This window comes from Chelonus insularis, unplaced genomic scaffold (assembly GCF_013357705.1).
Source record: "Chelonus insularis isolate UGA/USDA-ARS -01 unplaced genomic scaffold, ASM1335770v1 contig_117_pilon, whole genome shotgun sequence".
NCBI classification, from domain to species: Eukaryota; Metazoa; Arthropoda; class Insecta; order Hymenoptera; family Braconidae; genus Chelonus; species Chelonus insularis.
In genome coordinates this window covers 705,177-719,962 of record NW_023276358.1, presented here as the reverse complement: position 1 = coordinate 719,962, position 14,786 = coordinate 705,177, and the positions used below count along the sequence as shown (strand labels likewise).

The 14,786-nt window shown below is 28.6% G+C and overlaps 5 protein-coding genes across 5 annotated transcripts; 2 read left to right on the top strand and 3 right to left on the bottom strand.

The window, feature by feature from the left end:
• Positions 1 to 119: 119 nt before the first annotated feature.
• On the bottom strand, positions 120 to 1,385 carry LOC118064626 (diphthine methyltransferase). Its single transcript, XM_035079344.1, has 3 exons — positions 768 to 1,385; positions 568 to 703; positions 120 to 486 (listed from the first exon to the last, which is right to left on the bottom strand). Exons 1-3 carry the CDS (start codon positions 1,372 to 1,374, stop codon positions 120 to 122), a joined length of 1,110 nt encoding a protein of 369 aa, XP_034935235.1. The 5' UTR covers positions 1,375 to 1,385.
• Positions 1,386 to 1,477: 92 nt separating this feature from the next.
• On the bottom strand, positions 1,478 to 3,305 carry LOC118064530 (cyclin-dependent kinase 2-associated protein 1-like). Its single transcript, XM_035079210.1, has 2 exons — positions 3,169 to 3,305; positions 1,478 to 2,975 (listed from the first exon to the last, which is right to left on the bottom strand). Exon 2 carries the CDS (start codon positions 2,965 to 2,967, stop codon positions 2,674 to 2,676), a length of 294 nt encoding a protein of 97 aa, XP_034935101.1. The 5' UTR covers positions 2,968 to 2,975; positions 3,169 to 3,305; the 3' UTR covers positions 1,478 to 2,673.
• A 909-nt stretch (positions 3,306 to 4,214) lies between these two features.
• Vang (Strabismus domain-containing protein Vang) lies at positions 4,215 to 7,793 on the bottom strand. Its single transcript, XM_035079878.1, has 3 exons — positions 7,253 to 7,793; positions 6,176 to 6,770; positions 4,215 to 6,101 (listed from the first exon to the last, which is right to left on the bottom strand). The coding sequence occupies exons 1-3, from the start codon at positions 7,384 to 7,386 to the stop codon at positions 5,103 to 5,105; spliced, it is 1,728 nt and encodes a 575-aa protein (XP_034935769.1). The 5' UTR covers positions 7,387 to 7,793; the 3' UTR covers positions 4,215 to 5,102.
• Positions 7,794 to 8,020: 227 nt separating this feature from the next.
• On the top strand, positions 8,021 to 10,450 carry LOC118064940 (lysosomal Pro-X carboxypeptidase-like). Its single transcript, XM_035079902.1, has 6 exons — positions 8,021 to 8,287; positions 8,457 to 8,597; positions 8,662 to 8,942; positions 9,006 to 9,163; positions 9,275 to 9,447; positions 9,530 to 10,450. The coding sequence occupies exons 1-6, from the start codon at positions 8,135 to 8,137 to the stop codon at positions 10,103 to 10,105; spliced, it is 1,482 nt and encodes a 493-aa protein (XP_034935793.1). The 5' UTR covers positions 8,021 to 8,134; the 3' UTR covers positions 10,106 to 10,450.
• TAF1C-like (TATA box-binding protein-associated factor RNA polymerase I subunit C-like) lies at positions 10,177 to 13,606 on the top strand. Its single transcript, XM_035079889.1, has 11 exons — positions 10,177 to 10,771; positions 10,879 to 10,980; positions 11,036 to 11,166; positions 11,232 to 11,322; positions 11,396 to 11,512; positions 11,622 to 11,820; positions 11,888 to 12,023; positions 12,094 to 12,314; positions 12,401 to 12,660; positions 12,731 to 12,904; positions 12,992 to 13,606. Exons 1-11 carry the CDS (start codon positions 10,516 to 10,518, stop codon positions 13,480 to 13,482), a joined length of 2,178 nt encoding a protein of 725 aa, XP_034935780.1. The 5' UTR covers positions 10,177 to 10,515; the 3' UTR covers positions 13,483 to 13,606.
• Positions 13,607 to 14,786: the final 1,180 nt, after the last annotated feature.

Sequence of the window (14,786 nt, the reverse complement as noted above, 5' to 3'; positions counted from 1 at the left end):
AGATCAAATTTAGGAAATAAATTTATAAGATAAAAAATTCATTCTTACGATTTATATGAGTTATCAAATATTTTGATATTAATTATTCTTATATTAAACGTAATTAATATAATTTAATATTATTCTTCAAAATTAATAACAGATAATTTAAGTGTGTGATCGTAAAATGAACAAGTGGTAACAAGAACTGGTTTTTGATATTCTTCAAATTGTAGTTTCTTGATTATTTGATCACTAGGAAAGTAACACCAATCACATCCATATGCAATACTTTTATGTTCATTATACTCTTCAATTATTTTAGGATTTTCTTGATTTTGACAATCAATAAGTCGAAATCCTCCGTACATACAAGCTGCTAATAAATATCGATGAGGATTATAGAATGGATCCCACTTTAAACGCCATACACCACCTCCTAAAGTTATTTCTGAAACTGGTCGACGGAAGTTTCTTGTATCCCAAAGTCTTAATTTTTCATCATAACTATAAATGTTTTAATAAAAAATTAATCATCTAATACTATCTAATTAATTATCTAAAGATAACAATTTGATAGCTACATACCTTCCTGATGCTAGACAAAATTCTTGAGAAGAGTTAGAATGTAAACTTGTCACTCCAGCTTCATGAACTTGATTACATTTCATTAACGTCATTTCTTCTCTAATATCAAATCTTTTGAATTTACAATCATCTCCACCTTATTGAGAAAAAAAAATCAATAAATAAAAAAGTAAAATAAAATTACGTCAATTTATTTTTACCTGAATAAATGATATTTGAGTCCCAAGAGTCGAAAGCAGTAATCCAAGCTTCAAACTCATGAGCTTTTTGAGATCCTATGAAATTTAATTGACCTTGAATTAAATGAAAAATAGACACAAATCCTTTAGAATCACTAACAGAAATTTTCTCCTCCTTTACTCCTTCTCTTGGACTTTTTCCAGTATCCCAGTCCAAAGATAATGCCAAGATTTCACCCTCAACTTCTCTAACTTTTCTTTCTGTTAATAATTCAACTTTTAAATCATCATCAGTATGTAGTTTGTAGATTTGTAAGAATCCTACGGAATTTACGATGCCGAATAAAATGTTTTCTTGGCATCTTACGTGTGCCCATTTAATATCTAATACTCCTGAAACTTCAAGTTCTTGTAACAATTTTAATTTTCCTACTTTTATAACTTGGAATAAAAATATTTTTCCAAGACGAATCTGAGGCTTTGTGTCAATAACGGTTTCCGATTTTTCATTTTCAGGTGATAATTGATACGTGCCACAGATAAAAATATCTTGAAAACCTTCAATCGGACACCATTCAACAGAATCTGCTGAAAATTGAGTATCAAATGTCTCCAAAGTGATGAACATATTTAATTTTAGTCTGAAACAAAAAAAAAGGGATAAAAAATTCTCACAAGTTTATTAAAGACTCACGTAATTTGTTTATAAATATTTTTTATTAAGTGATTTTGGTACATTGAATATATTTAACTTTATCATTATTTAAATTATGAGCAATAGTATATTTTAACGGCACATTGGAACAGGCAATTGAAATGATACAGATATTATTATTTTTGGTCATAACAAACACATAACTGTGTTTCGATTCATCGATATTATTACTATTTGGTCATGGTAGTTCTTTGATATTTCACAATTTACTTCTAATTTCATAATTACATTTTAATTCTTCAATTCATTCATCAATTATTCAATTATTATAATATAAAACCATTCGATCAATTAATCTCATAAGATATTATTCACAATACTGCTATGAGGGCTACAAAGTAATCCTGAGCTTAATGTGCTTAAACACGTAGGAACAATAGAGTATATTTTTTTTTCGTGTTAACGAGGTAATTATTACATAAAAATATTTTTAATTATTATTTTTGGCAATGATAAAATGATGAATTATTGTTAGAAAATATTATCGTAATATTGATAGTAAAATAGATTATGAACATCGCCATGATTTTCTATTCTCATTATTCTCTAATGTTAGTTTCTGTAGACGAAGATAAAAAGTTATCGGTAATTATAAACATTATTTGTACTATTTATGCTGATAATAATAATTAGTAAAATGTTTAAGGCATTTTCTTATTTAGTATAAATTAAAATAAATTATCGCTGATTAAAAATCTTAGTCTAACTTATTTTCAATTATGTCTTATCATTAATGACATATATAAAAATATTAAGTCGTTATTTGGCGAAACTCGATCTCTTTTCGTACACAAAGTTCGTTAAAAATGAGATCAAATGTACTTTAAATAAAGCAAACACACAAAAAAGAAATCATTCAAAAATTCAATTACTTAAAAATCACTAGAATATTCAGATCTCCAGTAAAAATATTATTCAATACCACTAATCTCAATCAAACTATTATGCATACAAAACTAATTCCATTTCCAAAAAAAAAAATTAAACAATACATATAACTTTTTTCATCATTCATTCAACTTTGGCACCTGGAATAGTTTTTTTATTTAAAACTGTAAAATAATAAATCGATTGACTCTGAGGAAATCAATCTTTAAAATTTTTATCGAGTTCATATGATTCATGATCATCGTTGACTAATCAGTTAAATGTTAATTTGACATCTTTTTTAGAATCAATCAATCGATTATAACTTAAGTCTTCAAATGGTAATTATTGACGAGCACTTCTTTCAGTCTCTACGAGACATTCTCTGACTAGAATTCTTGCATGAACGATCCCACGTTTGATGCGTTCTGCTGAACTCCTACTTCCAGCATATGTAGGGCGAATATCTCTTCCAAGTTCTTCAAGAACATTGAGTAGTTGTACATATTTTGATTGTCCAGGTACAGAAGTAACTGTCACTTGAGCGACTGAAGCCTGAATATTTCTTGGATTCGGTACAGTTATTGGAGGCTCCACTATTTTTGGTACATTTCCAGTTTTTGTTTGCTCTCCCTCCATTGTTTACGCTATATAATTTTTAATAAAAATATTATCTCTAATACTTACAGTAAACTATATTTATTATTTATTTGCAATCCTTGTTTACTTCTTTATGAGTTTTTATTTACATCACGGCTTATAGATAATTTTTCATGATGAAATTGATTTTAAATAATCTATAATTACTTTATTTAGATTTATAAATTAAAATTATCTTACCTTTATGTGAACAATTATTGTTTTTAGTGATAATAATGACTAAAAAGATGATTAAACAAAATGTTAAACCAACAGAAATTTAACAGGATATTGAGGTTATGTTGAAGTTTGTATTTTTTTAAGGATATTTTCAATATTGTAAAAATGCCTTTGACTGACATCTTATTGGGGACGGATGTCACGCTCCCTATTTTCATGTGACAATTTCGTCCAGTAATGCCAGATGGCAATACGATACTTTGTCCTAGCGGGAATTTTATATACATAATAAAATTTTACAAATATTTTTTACTAAATAGATTTAATTTTCTAAGGATATTCAATAAATACGAATTATTTACATATAAAATTCGACTTTTATTCCACAATTAAATTATCTTTCATCCATTTATAATTTTTAGAAATGTGACTGTACAAACAGTTTAGCACGCCTATTATATTATTGTATTGCAATATGAGATTTAATTTTAATCTCATCAATTCTATCAATAATTTGCACCTATTCTTAACATTTCATCTTTGTTGCATTTAAATAAATTACTGTGTCATGAATTAGTGATATTATCTGTCATCATTTTCGTTAAAATTAAAGCTGACATCGATGAGCCATCATAGAGTTACATTGTCACGTTACTTTCACACATAAATAATCAACATAGAGTATAAATTGGCATAAAAAATTACATACTTATTCATATTACTAATTAATCTGATAAATGATATAAAAAGTAGTACAAAATTCTTAGTCAATAATAAATTAATGTAAAAATTTAATGAGTATCAATATTTAAAGAGAATCACTTCACTTTTTTTTATTATTTTAAAAAAGTAATAAAAAAAATTAACTACTATTTTCAAGATATTTCCTTTATAAGGTCAATTCATTATTCAAGTTATTCAACGATCTATCTTATTATTATGTTTCATCTAGAAATTGGCTTAATTCAAAAATAATAAAGACAATCAACTGTAGATGATATGTAGTTATAAACATAAAGTTATCTAAAGTTTATCAATGATTCTTATAAATTAGAATATTACTAAACTTGATATAGATCAATTAAATATATATGACAAATATTTGATACAACTGAATCTCATAATTCATTCATATTTCCAAAAATCACACTTTGGCAAGTTACAAATATAAGCGCTCTTTTGTGCTTGCAAATGCATCAAGATAATATTTTTAATGAAAAATCATTAAAAATTACCATTCAATTATTGTGAAAAATGCTTCATATATTGTTTATAGTAATGTCAATAGAAACAGTCTATCGTATTTTTTATTATTATCTTTGTGCCTGGCCTACAAATTGATTGAAGCGTCAATTAAATTATTTGAAAGCTATGACTAAATGGTTGTTTAAAAAATATCTTTTTTATGCCTTGATTTTCTCAAATGCAGAATTATAGCTACGTAATCTGATTGTACGTATAGAAAAGGCAGAGTACGGTATTTAGATATGATGTATAAACTACATCATATTATCAATTATTTGACCTCGCACACTTAAGTACTTGAATTAATAATTTTTCAAATCTATTATTAAAATCTTTTTTTTTTCACCTGAAAAAGTAAACTGTCCATTATTTTTCTTATGTATAAAAATACATACATAAAATTTATATTTTATCAATTCATAGCAACTCATAAAATTGACATTAATTATCTTATAAATTCTTTATCAATTTATAAAATACATAATCTCATAAAATTTTCGAATGTTGATTGTTAAATCTCTAAAATTATACATTAAAAAAAAATTTAATGGACAGTATATCCTATTTTATGGATATCTTTCGCAGTTGAATGCATAGTAATACTATTCTAAACCTGTTAACAGCAGGGGTTCTTCGTTATGACTTTTGTTTCTAAGTTTTTTTTCTATCTGACTCAACACTTGATCAAGATAATATCTATTAAACAGCTGTTAAACAGACGTTTCAGAGTTGAGTCTCAAAAGAAACTTATTCGATTTAGGATGTGCTAATTGTTCAGTAAGACTAAAGTGTGGTAGCCTGTAAACCGTGCACAATAAAGCTACTTCTCCTTGACGAAGTTGAAACTCACATCCTGATGATAAAGGCCTTGACGGTAATTCACCTTCACAAACGAGAGCCCAATTATGCGAATTTCTTTGCCTCTCTTTTTCGTTAGAAAGTACTGGAGTAGCAGTAAAAAATGGTTCCAAGAAGGCTTTAGGTGCTGCATCTTGAGCTAAACATCGTGCCAAACGACCTAAAATCGATTCCACTGAATGTCGAGGTTGCTGCCTGGTTACTCGTAAATATTTTTGTAAGGCCCGTGCCATTGATGGAAAGACTGCTTGAGCTGCTTCCATTGGGTCCATGGGACCAGGATTTGGTGCCAATTCTGCTTCAGAATGAAGTCTTTTGATGTGAGCAAATGCTTCTTCTGCTGCTGTAATTAATCGAGCTCTTCGTTTTCTTACTCGTCTTTCATACTCGTGTTCTTCATAAAATCTTTCATTGTGACTTGAATCTCTTCGACGAGCTTGAGCAGCTAGCATAGCTCGATCACCTCCAGATCTCTGTTGTTGAGTGATACTTGTATTTACTCCACCATCCACATCATAAAATTTAAAACTTGATTGTTTTCGACCTGATTTTGAAACCGGTAACCGGTCTAAATATGGATTATAAATAGGAAATTCTGTATAATATTTTTCTAAAACCCACACAGCAGCTCTTTGTATAGACAAATGACCAATAGCATATGAACGAGACTCGCCATCAGGTGATCGTACAACTTTTATGTAAAACATTGGCTGTAGATGACGAATTTCAATGAGTAGGATTGCTACGTAGTGGATAAAAAGAAGCGTGTCTGCGAACGTGCCAGCATAATTTACAAGACTTTTGTACTCTGTTATTTCTCCATTTGCTGCTGTTTTTGCACTTTCAGTGACCTATCAACAATTTCAAAAATTAGTTAAGTATTATGAAAAGAAAGAAAATTATTTAAACAGAAAAAGCATCTTACCTGTACAACATAAAATAGCCAATAAGTACAGATGCAAAGTAATGTTAAAACAAGTACTCCAGCTCTAAAGAAAAATATTCGAGGTAATGTAGCACCTCGTGGGCGTAAAAAAACAGCCCAACTTCCAATCGCCAATAATACCAGTTTGAATGCTAGTCCTAACAATTGTCCTTTACATTCTGCATTGCATGATAATAACTGTAATCTCTGTTGCATTGTTAGTACCGTTGAAGAATCGGGAAAAAATCCTAATTTGGGTAGAACTACCATCGCTATAGGACTTAAAAAGGCACCTATTCCCAGAGCCATTGCTATAATTGGTCCAAGATATCGATTGCATGTGAAATTAAAAGCTCCGTCTGTTTCACTAGGCCAGTGACTAACATCCTCTGTTGATTCTGATCTATCTGATGTATTTCCCGTAACAGCTGTTGTATTTTCACCCCAGTTTTCATCCTGAGGTAAAATTTCTACTTGTATCACTTCCGGGCCAACGTTATCCACACTGTTGCCTCGTACGTTCACTGTTGTTTGAAATGGAGCCATCTCTGTTATATCCAGATTAGGTCGGTCTTTTCTTTGACTTCTATTATTTCTGTAAGAAATCATGAATATATTATTATACACTAAATTTAAAAGTTTCAGCTTTTATTTTATTAAATTGTGAGTTCATATTGATAGAATTTTTAAAAAGTTTAAAAGTCAATTGCTATTTTAAATATCAGAATAATATCTTCTAAAATAAATAATCAATAACAAGAATTTTAATAAAGAAAGTAATGAATTTTGAATTTAGAAATCCAATTAGTAATACCAGTGATTTTTAATATAAAATTTAAATTAAAAGAAAATTATATATCTTTAAAATTGATAAAGACCGGTTTCGATATTAGTTAATTGAAAAGTTAATGTTTTGCTTGTCTATTAATTGAAAAACTATTAAAGAATAATCTTTTATATGTCATAAAGTTATTTTGAAATGATAAAATGATAATGTTCAGGTTGCAAAAGTTTTTTGTACAAATTTATTGCAAATAATTATGAGTTTATTGACGTGAATATGTGAATAATAATCACCTGGAGCTTCGGTGGGAATGTTGTCGATGATGTTGAGATTTGTTGGTGTGTGAACGATGATGTTTAGAAGAACTCCGGCTGTGGTGGCTATGGCTATGCTCACTAGCCCCCGACTTTATACTCTCTGTCTCCATACCACAGCATAGGGATAGGCCTTCGCCTTTATATCACCCCATATATTCATTCCCTAAACCTTTCTATCACCCTCTGTCTAAGTACACAGTCAAGTTAACGAGATCGTTCTCATACAAGTTTCATAATTGATTTCTATTATGTACAATTTAGTCAACTGTATCAGATCAAGCGTCCTGATACATTCTTATCAACTTCTCCGTTACTTTGAACATTTTTCACATTCCTGAGAAATATATCTTATACTGAAGTACTTGATGATGATTCGAAAATTACTCTAAAAACATTAAACAATCCACAAACAATTCGCAAAATAGACGCCGACACGCCTAACTTTTATGACCCTCACCCTCTATGCTTTCCTGTTTCGATTTACGGCATTCTTCTTATAATTTGTCGGGGAGACTAAAAAAACACGAAGCCTAGGGGATTCTTGGGACTATTGATCTCATTTTCATTCGGCTACTGAAACATGAAGCTCATTAAAAACTACTTCAGGTAGCTACGATTCAGCTTGGATCCTGTAGATGTCAGGAGAGGTAGTCATTTAAATTTAAAAAATTTCCTCAAGGGCAAAAAAAATAGATCTTTGAATCTTCATTTTTAAAATCAATTTGTGTCTGATCGTATTGCAAATAACAATAATAGATAAAAAGAAATAAAGAGAAAATAGACGAAAAATAATAATAATAATAATTTTTATCAGTAATTTTTAATGTGAACACTTTAGTAAACGTGTGTCTACGAAGCATGAATATTTTAAAGTTTTTGATATTTAATTTATTAATCATTTTTCAATGTGCTATTGAAGCATGTTCAATTGAATTAGAAAATAACACTGATGAAGAAATTGTTATCGATGGATTGAAATACAATTATGTCATTCGAAAATTTAAAGTACCTGTGAGTAAATTTAAGTTAAATACTTTCTCTAGGAGATCATGTTTCTCACCTTGCTTTATAATTAGTATTAAAAGAATTAAGCAAGATGAAATTATTTATATTCAATTTCATACATATACTCATTATTACAATGTGATATTAAAAGATTGGTTGGATCTTTTTTTTTTAGATAAATCATTTTAGCTTTGTAGATGATCGTAAATTTGAAATACGTTATCTTGTTAATAATACATGGCAAAAAGAAATAAATGCACCAATTTTTTTTCATCTTGGCAATGAAGGAAAAATTGAAATCTTTGCAAAAATTTCAGTATGTATCTAACTGCTTACTTTATCTCAGATTAATGCTTGATTAACATAAGTTTTAAATTTAGGGATTTTTGTGGGATATTGCACCAATATTTGGTGCCTTGATCATTTTTGCTGAACATCGTTATTATGGAGAATCTTTACCTTTTGGAAATAAAACATTTTCTAGTGTTAAAAATCTTGAGTATTTGAATACACAACAAGCTCTGTTGGATTATGTAAATCTCATAGAATTCCTTCGAACTGATAACAAATTGAAACATAGTCCAGTGATTGTTTTTGGTGGTTCTTATGCTGGTCAATTAGCTGCTTGGATGCGTCTTAAATATCCTCATATAGTACAAGGGTTTGTAGAAATACACTATTTTCAATTGTTATTAATTTCATCAAAGTGCTTTTATTTTTATAGAGCTATTGCAGCATCAGCTCCAATTTTGCAATTTTCTAATATCACAGACTGCCACTTGTTTACGCGCATTGTAACATCAGACTTTCGAAATACTAATCCTATTTGTTCAAAAGCCATTCGTCAATCTTGGGATGCCATAACGAATCTAACATCTACAGGTACTATAAATAATACAAATATATTAATTAAAAAATGGACAAACTTAAAGAATTTTTTAGTGAGTAGTTACTTGTTATTTTCAATTATTTTGTATATATTTTTACTTGTAGCAAGTGGCAAGCGATGGTTATTTATAATGTGGAATCTATGTAAACCACTTAGAAGTAAATCTGATGTACAAAAACTCAAAGATTGGCTAAGTAATATTTATATTACTTTAGCTATGGCTAATTATCCTTATCCAATTGATTTTCCTGCACCACTTCCAGCTTTTTCGATCAAGGTTAAAATATTTTCTGGATAAAATAATAATTATAGCATTAATATGATGATTGATATTAAACTAAATCAATAATTATTTTCAGCACTTTTGTAAACACTTTACTAAGAATGACTTACCTCATGAAAAACTTTTAATGATCTTGAAGAAAGGAATCGACGTTTATGCTAATTTCACTGGTCAAAATCCTTGCATAGATATAGAAAGTGGAATTCCTGAATTAGGAACAATTGGATGGGATTATCAAACTTGTACTGAATTGGTAATGCCTATATGTAGTGATGGCATTAATGATATGTTTGAACCACAATCTTGGAATTTAAAAGAGATTGCTGAATATTGTAAAAAAAATTATAAAGTTGTACCTAATGATCAAATTATTTGTAAACAATATGGATGTACGGATTTTGAAACAGCAACAAATATAGTATTTAGTAATGGATTAATGGATCCATGGTCTGCTGGTGGAGTTCTAAAAGATTTAACACGTTCAGCTATAGCAGTGGTTATTCCTAACGCTGCTCATGGTCTTGACTTGAGAGGTGCTAATTCTGCAGATCCTCATGGAGTTATCAGAGCTCGTGATATCCATCGAAATTTAATTAAAAAATGGATTAATGATTACGATGAATTAGTAAACCAAAAATATGAATCAAATTAATACATTCGTATTAAGACAATTGTTTAAATGTTAGGATAGTCTGTTGAAAAATATATTATCTACTAAAATTTCTTGTTAAAATATTATAAAGTAAGATTAACAACAACAACATTGTAATTTAAGTCTACAATACTTTGTAATTAACAATTTTCTTGTAATTAAATTTCGAAGGAAACTTACTTTGCGCTAAAAAATGGCGGATTGCGACAGTCGTTCACATGAAAAGATGACTTAAATGCACATGGTTTCCAAATGTGTAACTTAAGGTTTTTGTTTATGTTCATGTTGTGAGGATTTAAAAGAGTGTATTTGATTAATAAAAAAAATACTATGCAATTATAAAAAGTGTTAAATATTCGGTTTTGATTGGTATAAGTTTGATTTGTTGACTGTATGTAAGTAATATCAACATGCCTCCACGTCGAGCAGCCAAACCTAGAAGATCAGGATTTCCAAACAAAAAAAAAGAACTTAATTTACAAGAAAGATCAGCTGAAAATACTTTGTTCTATTATCCTCATTATTGTATTCCTGGAATAAATTTTAATAAAACACCTAGGGTGGAAAAATGGGATTTAGGAAATGTAATGGATATGTATAAAAGCTATCCTTACAGTTCTGATTTGCCAAAACCTTTATTACCACCTTCTAAGAACACTAAATGTCGTACGTAAAAATGTTATTTATCGTTTTTATTTGTATTAAAATTCAATTATTATATTTATTAAGATTTTACAAAAATCATTATCGTGATGGAAAAAATTTTTGTTCAGTTTTAACGATGAGTGATCCTGTGACAGATATTCTTTTCACTAAAAGTATTATCCAGGATGATATTGATAGAATATTGGACAATTATCAGAAACATCAAACTGGTAAGCAAATCTAAAAATATTTATTTTCATTCATTAATTCTTCCATCTTTTTCAGATCATCAGTTTATGATGAAGAAAGATCTACAGTGGACTACTGAAGGCGACAAAAAAGAAACTATCTTACCTCGATATCTTGCTGATTTATCAGATATTATACAAATGGATCCTGATCCACTCTTCCAAGGGGTATTTTAATGATTTTACTAATGAATAAAGAATAAAAACAATCAAAATCTTTCTATATATTACAGGAATATAATTGGTATTACACGGGCGGATCATTAACTGGACTTACATTGAACAACCAATTTATTTTGATTTTTCCATATATGAATGAACTTGGTATATGCATTAAAAGTGTTGAATGAAAATTATTTGAATTAGAAGTCATTATTAAATTTCATTTAACTTTCAGTGACAATGCCTCTAAGTTATGGAAATAATTTTATATGGAAACCTGATTATAAAAATGCTTCAAAATTGTCTTTGGACAATACAGTTTATGAGCTTAGATACAAAACATCATCTACCTGTACGTAAATAGTTTATACTCTGACTAAAAATTTAATAATTTATTTTCTTTTACAGATTTATACCAAAAAATATCGTAATAATAAAATATGCTTTGATTGAAATTTCAGGTCAAATTTTAGCCAGATTAAAAAATGAATGTACATTGCTTAGTCTTTCCGAAAATAATGGAAAATTACAATTAATACCATTCGATACTAAATCGTCAACCATTCCGTTCATCAGTGCTGATTTACCTCCAAATGATTCTAATCAATATTGTACTTTAGATGCTAATCAAACAATGGAAGTATGCGATATAACAACAGGGTATTTTAAATTTTTATAATTTGTTTTTATTTCTTTACACTTTTATTATTTCAACGTTTTTCAACAGGAAAGTTATAAGTAAAGGAGATATAAAATTGAATCAAAAATTAGATGATAATTGGGGAAGTGTAAAGTATAATTTATTGAATCCAGACTTACTTATTTACACTAACAGATGTTGTTTATATTACTTTGATACTAGAGTAAGATTAAATTTTTGTAAATTTATTCTACAACTTTTATCAGTTGAAAAATGATGTGAATTTTTTATAGGCAGAAATGGATGGACCAGTACTATCAATGTGCCCAAAATCATACCTAGAACATTGTGAACGTATTTCTCTACAGCTATTTAGTACTCGAGAATCTCGGCTTTATCTTGGAACATCTCATAGTATTTTGCTATGTGATGACCGGACACCTACTGAGTGTGTTCATCAAAAATGGACTCATCAATTAAAAAGTACTCCCCTTCAAGGATCTGTCGCTGATTAGTAATTATCTTAATTATTAGTAAAATTTACTACATAATTGTTGTATGAAAAATATTATTAATATTTATTTAAAATAATTTTAATAGTGGAGATCAGGAAATAGTTTTGATGTCTGGCCAAGTTTGTACAGATAAGTCAGTTATCATAAATAGTTGGAATGATTATCCTCATTCTTATTATCTACCTAAAGTGCCACCAAGTATTTCAGATACTTTGAAAAAATGTCAGAGTTTAGGCAAGTGCTTAGACCCTCTTTTAACCCCTCGATTTCAACTTAGTACAGCTGGTGTTCACCTAAAAGTGACGGAAGATAACAATGCGTTCATTTTCTCTCAAAATTCAATCGGTAACTAATTAATTAATTATGTCCATTTTTATTGAGCAGGTTTTAATAATATATTTTGTTTTATTAACAGGGGATATATTTTATCAATGTATTACTCATGATAAAAATTCTGAAAGGATGCCTTTTTATAATAGTCAGGCACAATATGCTTTAAATTGTTGGGAACGTCAAATTTTACTTCAAGATGATCCTTTATTACCTTTTGTACTTTGTGATCGAGTAAATATGGAAGATGCTCTAAATAGTAAGCAATTTTATTTAAAAATATAATTTATAATTCTTGAAAAAAAAATATTTTTATTAATGTTGGGCTAATCATCCATTTTCATAGCTTTTTCAAACGCAGAACTTAAATACTCAATAAAGCCTAAAGAAGAAAGTTATGTTCCCGAGTATTGGAGGCAACCGCTGGAAAAATTAAAATCTTATGTTGATTTATTAGCGCCAGAATTATTAGCAGTATGGGAAATGAAAGATGAACTTGAAGATGGAACATCTTCAAATCAACATGAAAAAGTTTTAAATTGGCTAGAAATGGCTGATGAAGAAGAAATACCAGAATCTCAACCAATATTTGATGATGACGATGAAGACTCTTTTCCATTTACACCTATAGAGTCTCAAGAGTTAGTGAGTGTTTCTCAACAACATTTTGAACGAAATGTTCCTATTGAAATTCCGAATGAAAATAAAGCCGAGTCAATTCAGGAAGTAACACAAAATGATTTTAATCCTGAAGATTTATATCTACCAGCTGTTAAAGTAAAAACGAAAACAAAAACAGTTCAGAGGAAGAGTGGGTTCATCGATGGATTTCAATAATAATTCAACGTTATATAATTCAATGAATGTCGTTTTATTCCGTTTTCGAATGTAATTTTACGAAATTAACACTTATTTTTCGAAAATAAATCACGATTTAGAAAATTTTTAAATAATAATAATATATTTTTAACATTGATTACTACTAATCATACAATGATCATTATTATAACGTAAATAATAATAATATTAGTATTATTTGTCATATTATCGTTTAATATTATACTAAAAATATATTAATAATCTCTCTAATATATTTAAGTTCTCTTAAATTTAACAACAAAATGAAATCCAAATTTCAATTGAATCGAGAAATTCTTTCCTTTCCATTGTTAATTTAAATGTTTATTGGCTATTAATGAAATAATTGAAAAATCAAGTTGGTAGAAAAAAATGACTTATTAATTGTAGTTTATGATAATAACTCAATAACAGTATCATTTGTGAAGATTTACATGATCATCCGTTTTAATGGTAATATCATCAGTTTTAGTATTTGGGATTATTTTATCAATTTTTCTCTTTGTATGAACTGCGCTATTTCGGTAACTTTTGGAGTAAAATAGTATACAATAAGGTACTTCAGAAAAATTTACTAAAATGAGTTATTTTTATGCTGATAGAATTTAATAAATAAAAAAAAAATCTCGTATTAGATAATTTCTTAAAGAACTTAAACTACTGTGTATCAGTGAATATTTTTCAGTTTTCACTGATTAAGTTTAAGAGAGTAGCAGTAAAATTAGACTAGTTTAAGGCGCCTCGAGCGGAAAAATATAGATATATAAAAGTATATGGAGCTTGCGCACTAGTTTTAGGCAAATAAATAGATATAATAAGAAAATATCTATAGGAAAAGATTCGCGCAACAACAATTTATGGAATGAAACGAGATGAGGACGATTGATTGAAGAATAAGCAAAATATCCGAAATTAAAAATCTACAGCGATTTGACAGATTGTTTTTTATATTTCTAACTCTTACTCGTTTACATATGGCCGACCAAAATCTGTAAAAACTGTAAACGCTCGTACATCCTTAAAGAAGTTAAACTACAGAGCGAGTAGTTATTCTGTTATAAATAAATGTTAGGGCAGTCTGTCTTACTCTTTCAGGATTCTATATTATTCTTATAGTATCGGCTACAATGTTACGCTACGTTGTACTGAAAACTACCGACCTATAGAGTAGAGCTGAACTTATACAATAATGTTTTAAATGTTCGTTCCCCACTACACAATGTTTTGTTCTGAGTCTGCGCAGTGGTTTAATTTTGTATTGTATGCTTGCGCGAAGTCTGCCT

What these genes read in the sequence shown, in the direction of transcription:
- LOC118064626 (XM_035079344.1), bottom strand. Translation starts at nt 1,374, where the DNA reads ATGTTCATCACTTTGGAGACATTTGATACTCAATTTTCAGCAGATTCT. An exon ending in CTCAAATATCATTTATTCAG is followed by an intron (nt 704 to 767) that starts GTAAAAATAAAT and finishes TTTCTCAATAAG; the next exon opens with GTGGAGATGATTGTAAATTC. An exon ending in TTTTGTCTAGCATCAGGAAG is followed by an intron (nt 487 to 567) that starts GTATGTAGCTAT and finishes AAACATTTATAG; the next exon opens with TTATGATGAAAAATTAAGAC.
- Vang (XM_035079878.1), bottom strand. Translation starts at nt 7,386, where the DNA reads ATGGAGACAGAGAGTATAAAGTCGGGGGCTAGTGAGCATAGCCATAGC. An exon ending in CATTCCCACCGAAGCTCCAG is followed by an intron (nt 6,771 to 7,252) that starts GTGATTATTATT and finishes GATTTCTTACAG; the next exon opens with AAATAATAGAAGTCAAAGAA. An exon ending in GGCTATTTTATGTTGTACAG is followed by an intron (nt 6,102 to 6,175) that starts GTAAGATGCTTT and finishes AATTGTTGATAG; the next exon opens with GTCACTGAAAGTGCAAAAAC.
- LOC118064530 (XM_035079210.1), bottom strand. Translation starts at nt 2,967, where the DNA reads ATGGAGGGAGAGCAAACAAAAACTGGAAATGTACCAAAAATAGTGGAG.
- TAF1C-like (XM_035079889.1), top strand. Translation starts at nt 10,516, where the DNA reads ATGCCTCCACGTCGAGCAGCCAAACCTAGAAGATCAGGATTTCCAAAC. An exon ending in GTATGCGATATAACAACAGG is followed by an intron (nt 11,821 to 11,887) that starts GTATTTTAAATT and finishes GTTTTTCAACAG; the next exon opens with GAAAGTTATAAGTAAAGGAG. An exon ending in TATGGAAGATGCTCTAAATA is followed by an intron (nt 12,905 to 12,991) that starts GTAAGCAATTTT and finishes CCATTTTCATAG; the next exon opens with CTTTTTCAAACGCAGAACTT.
- LOC118064940 (XM_035079902.1), top strand. Translation starts at nt 8,135, where the DNA reads ATGAATATTTTAAAGTTTTTGATATTTAATTTATTAATCATTTTTCAA. An exon ending in TTCGAAAATTTAAAGTACCT is followed by an intron (nt 8,288 to 8,456) that starts GTGAGTAAATTT and finishes TTTTTTTTTTAG; the next exon opens with ATAAATCATTTTAGCTTTGT. An exon ending in TTCCAGCTTTTTCGATCAAG is followed by an intron (nt 9,448 to 9,529) that starts GTTAAAATATTT and finishes AATTATTTTCAG; the next exon opens with CACTTTTGTAAACACTTTAC.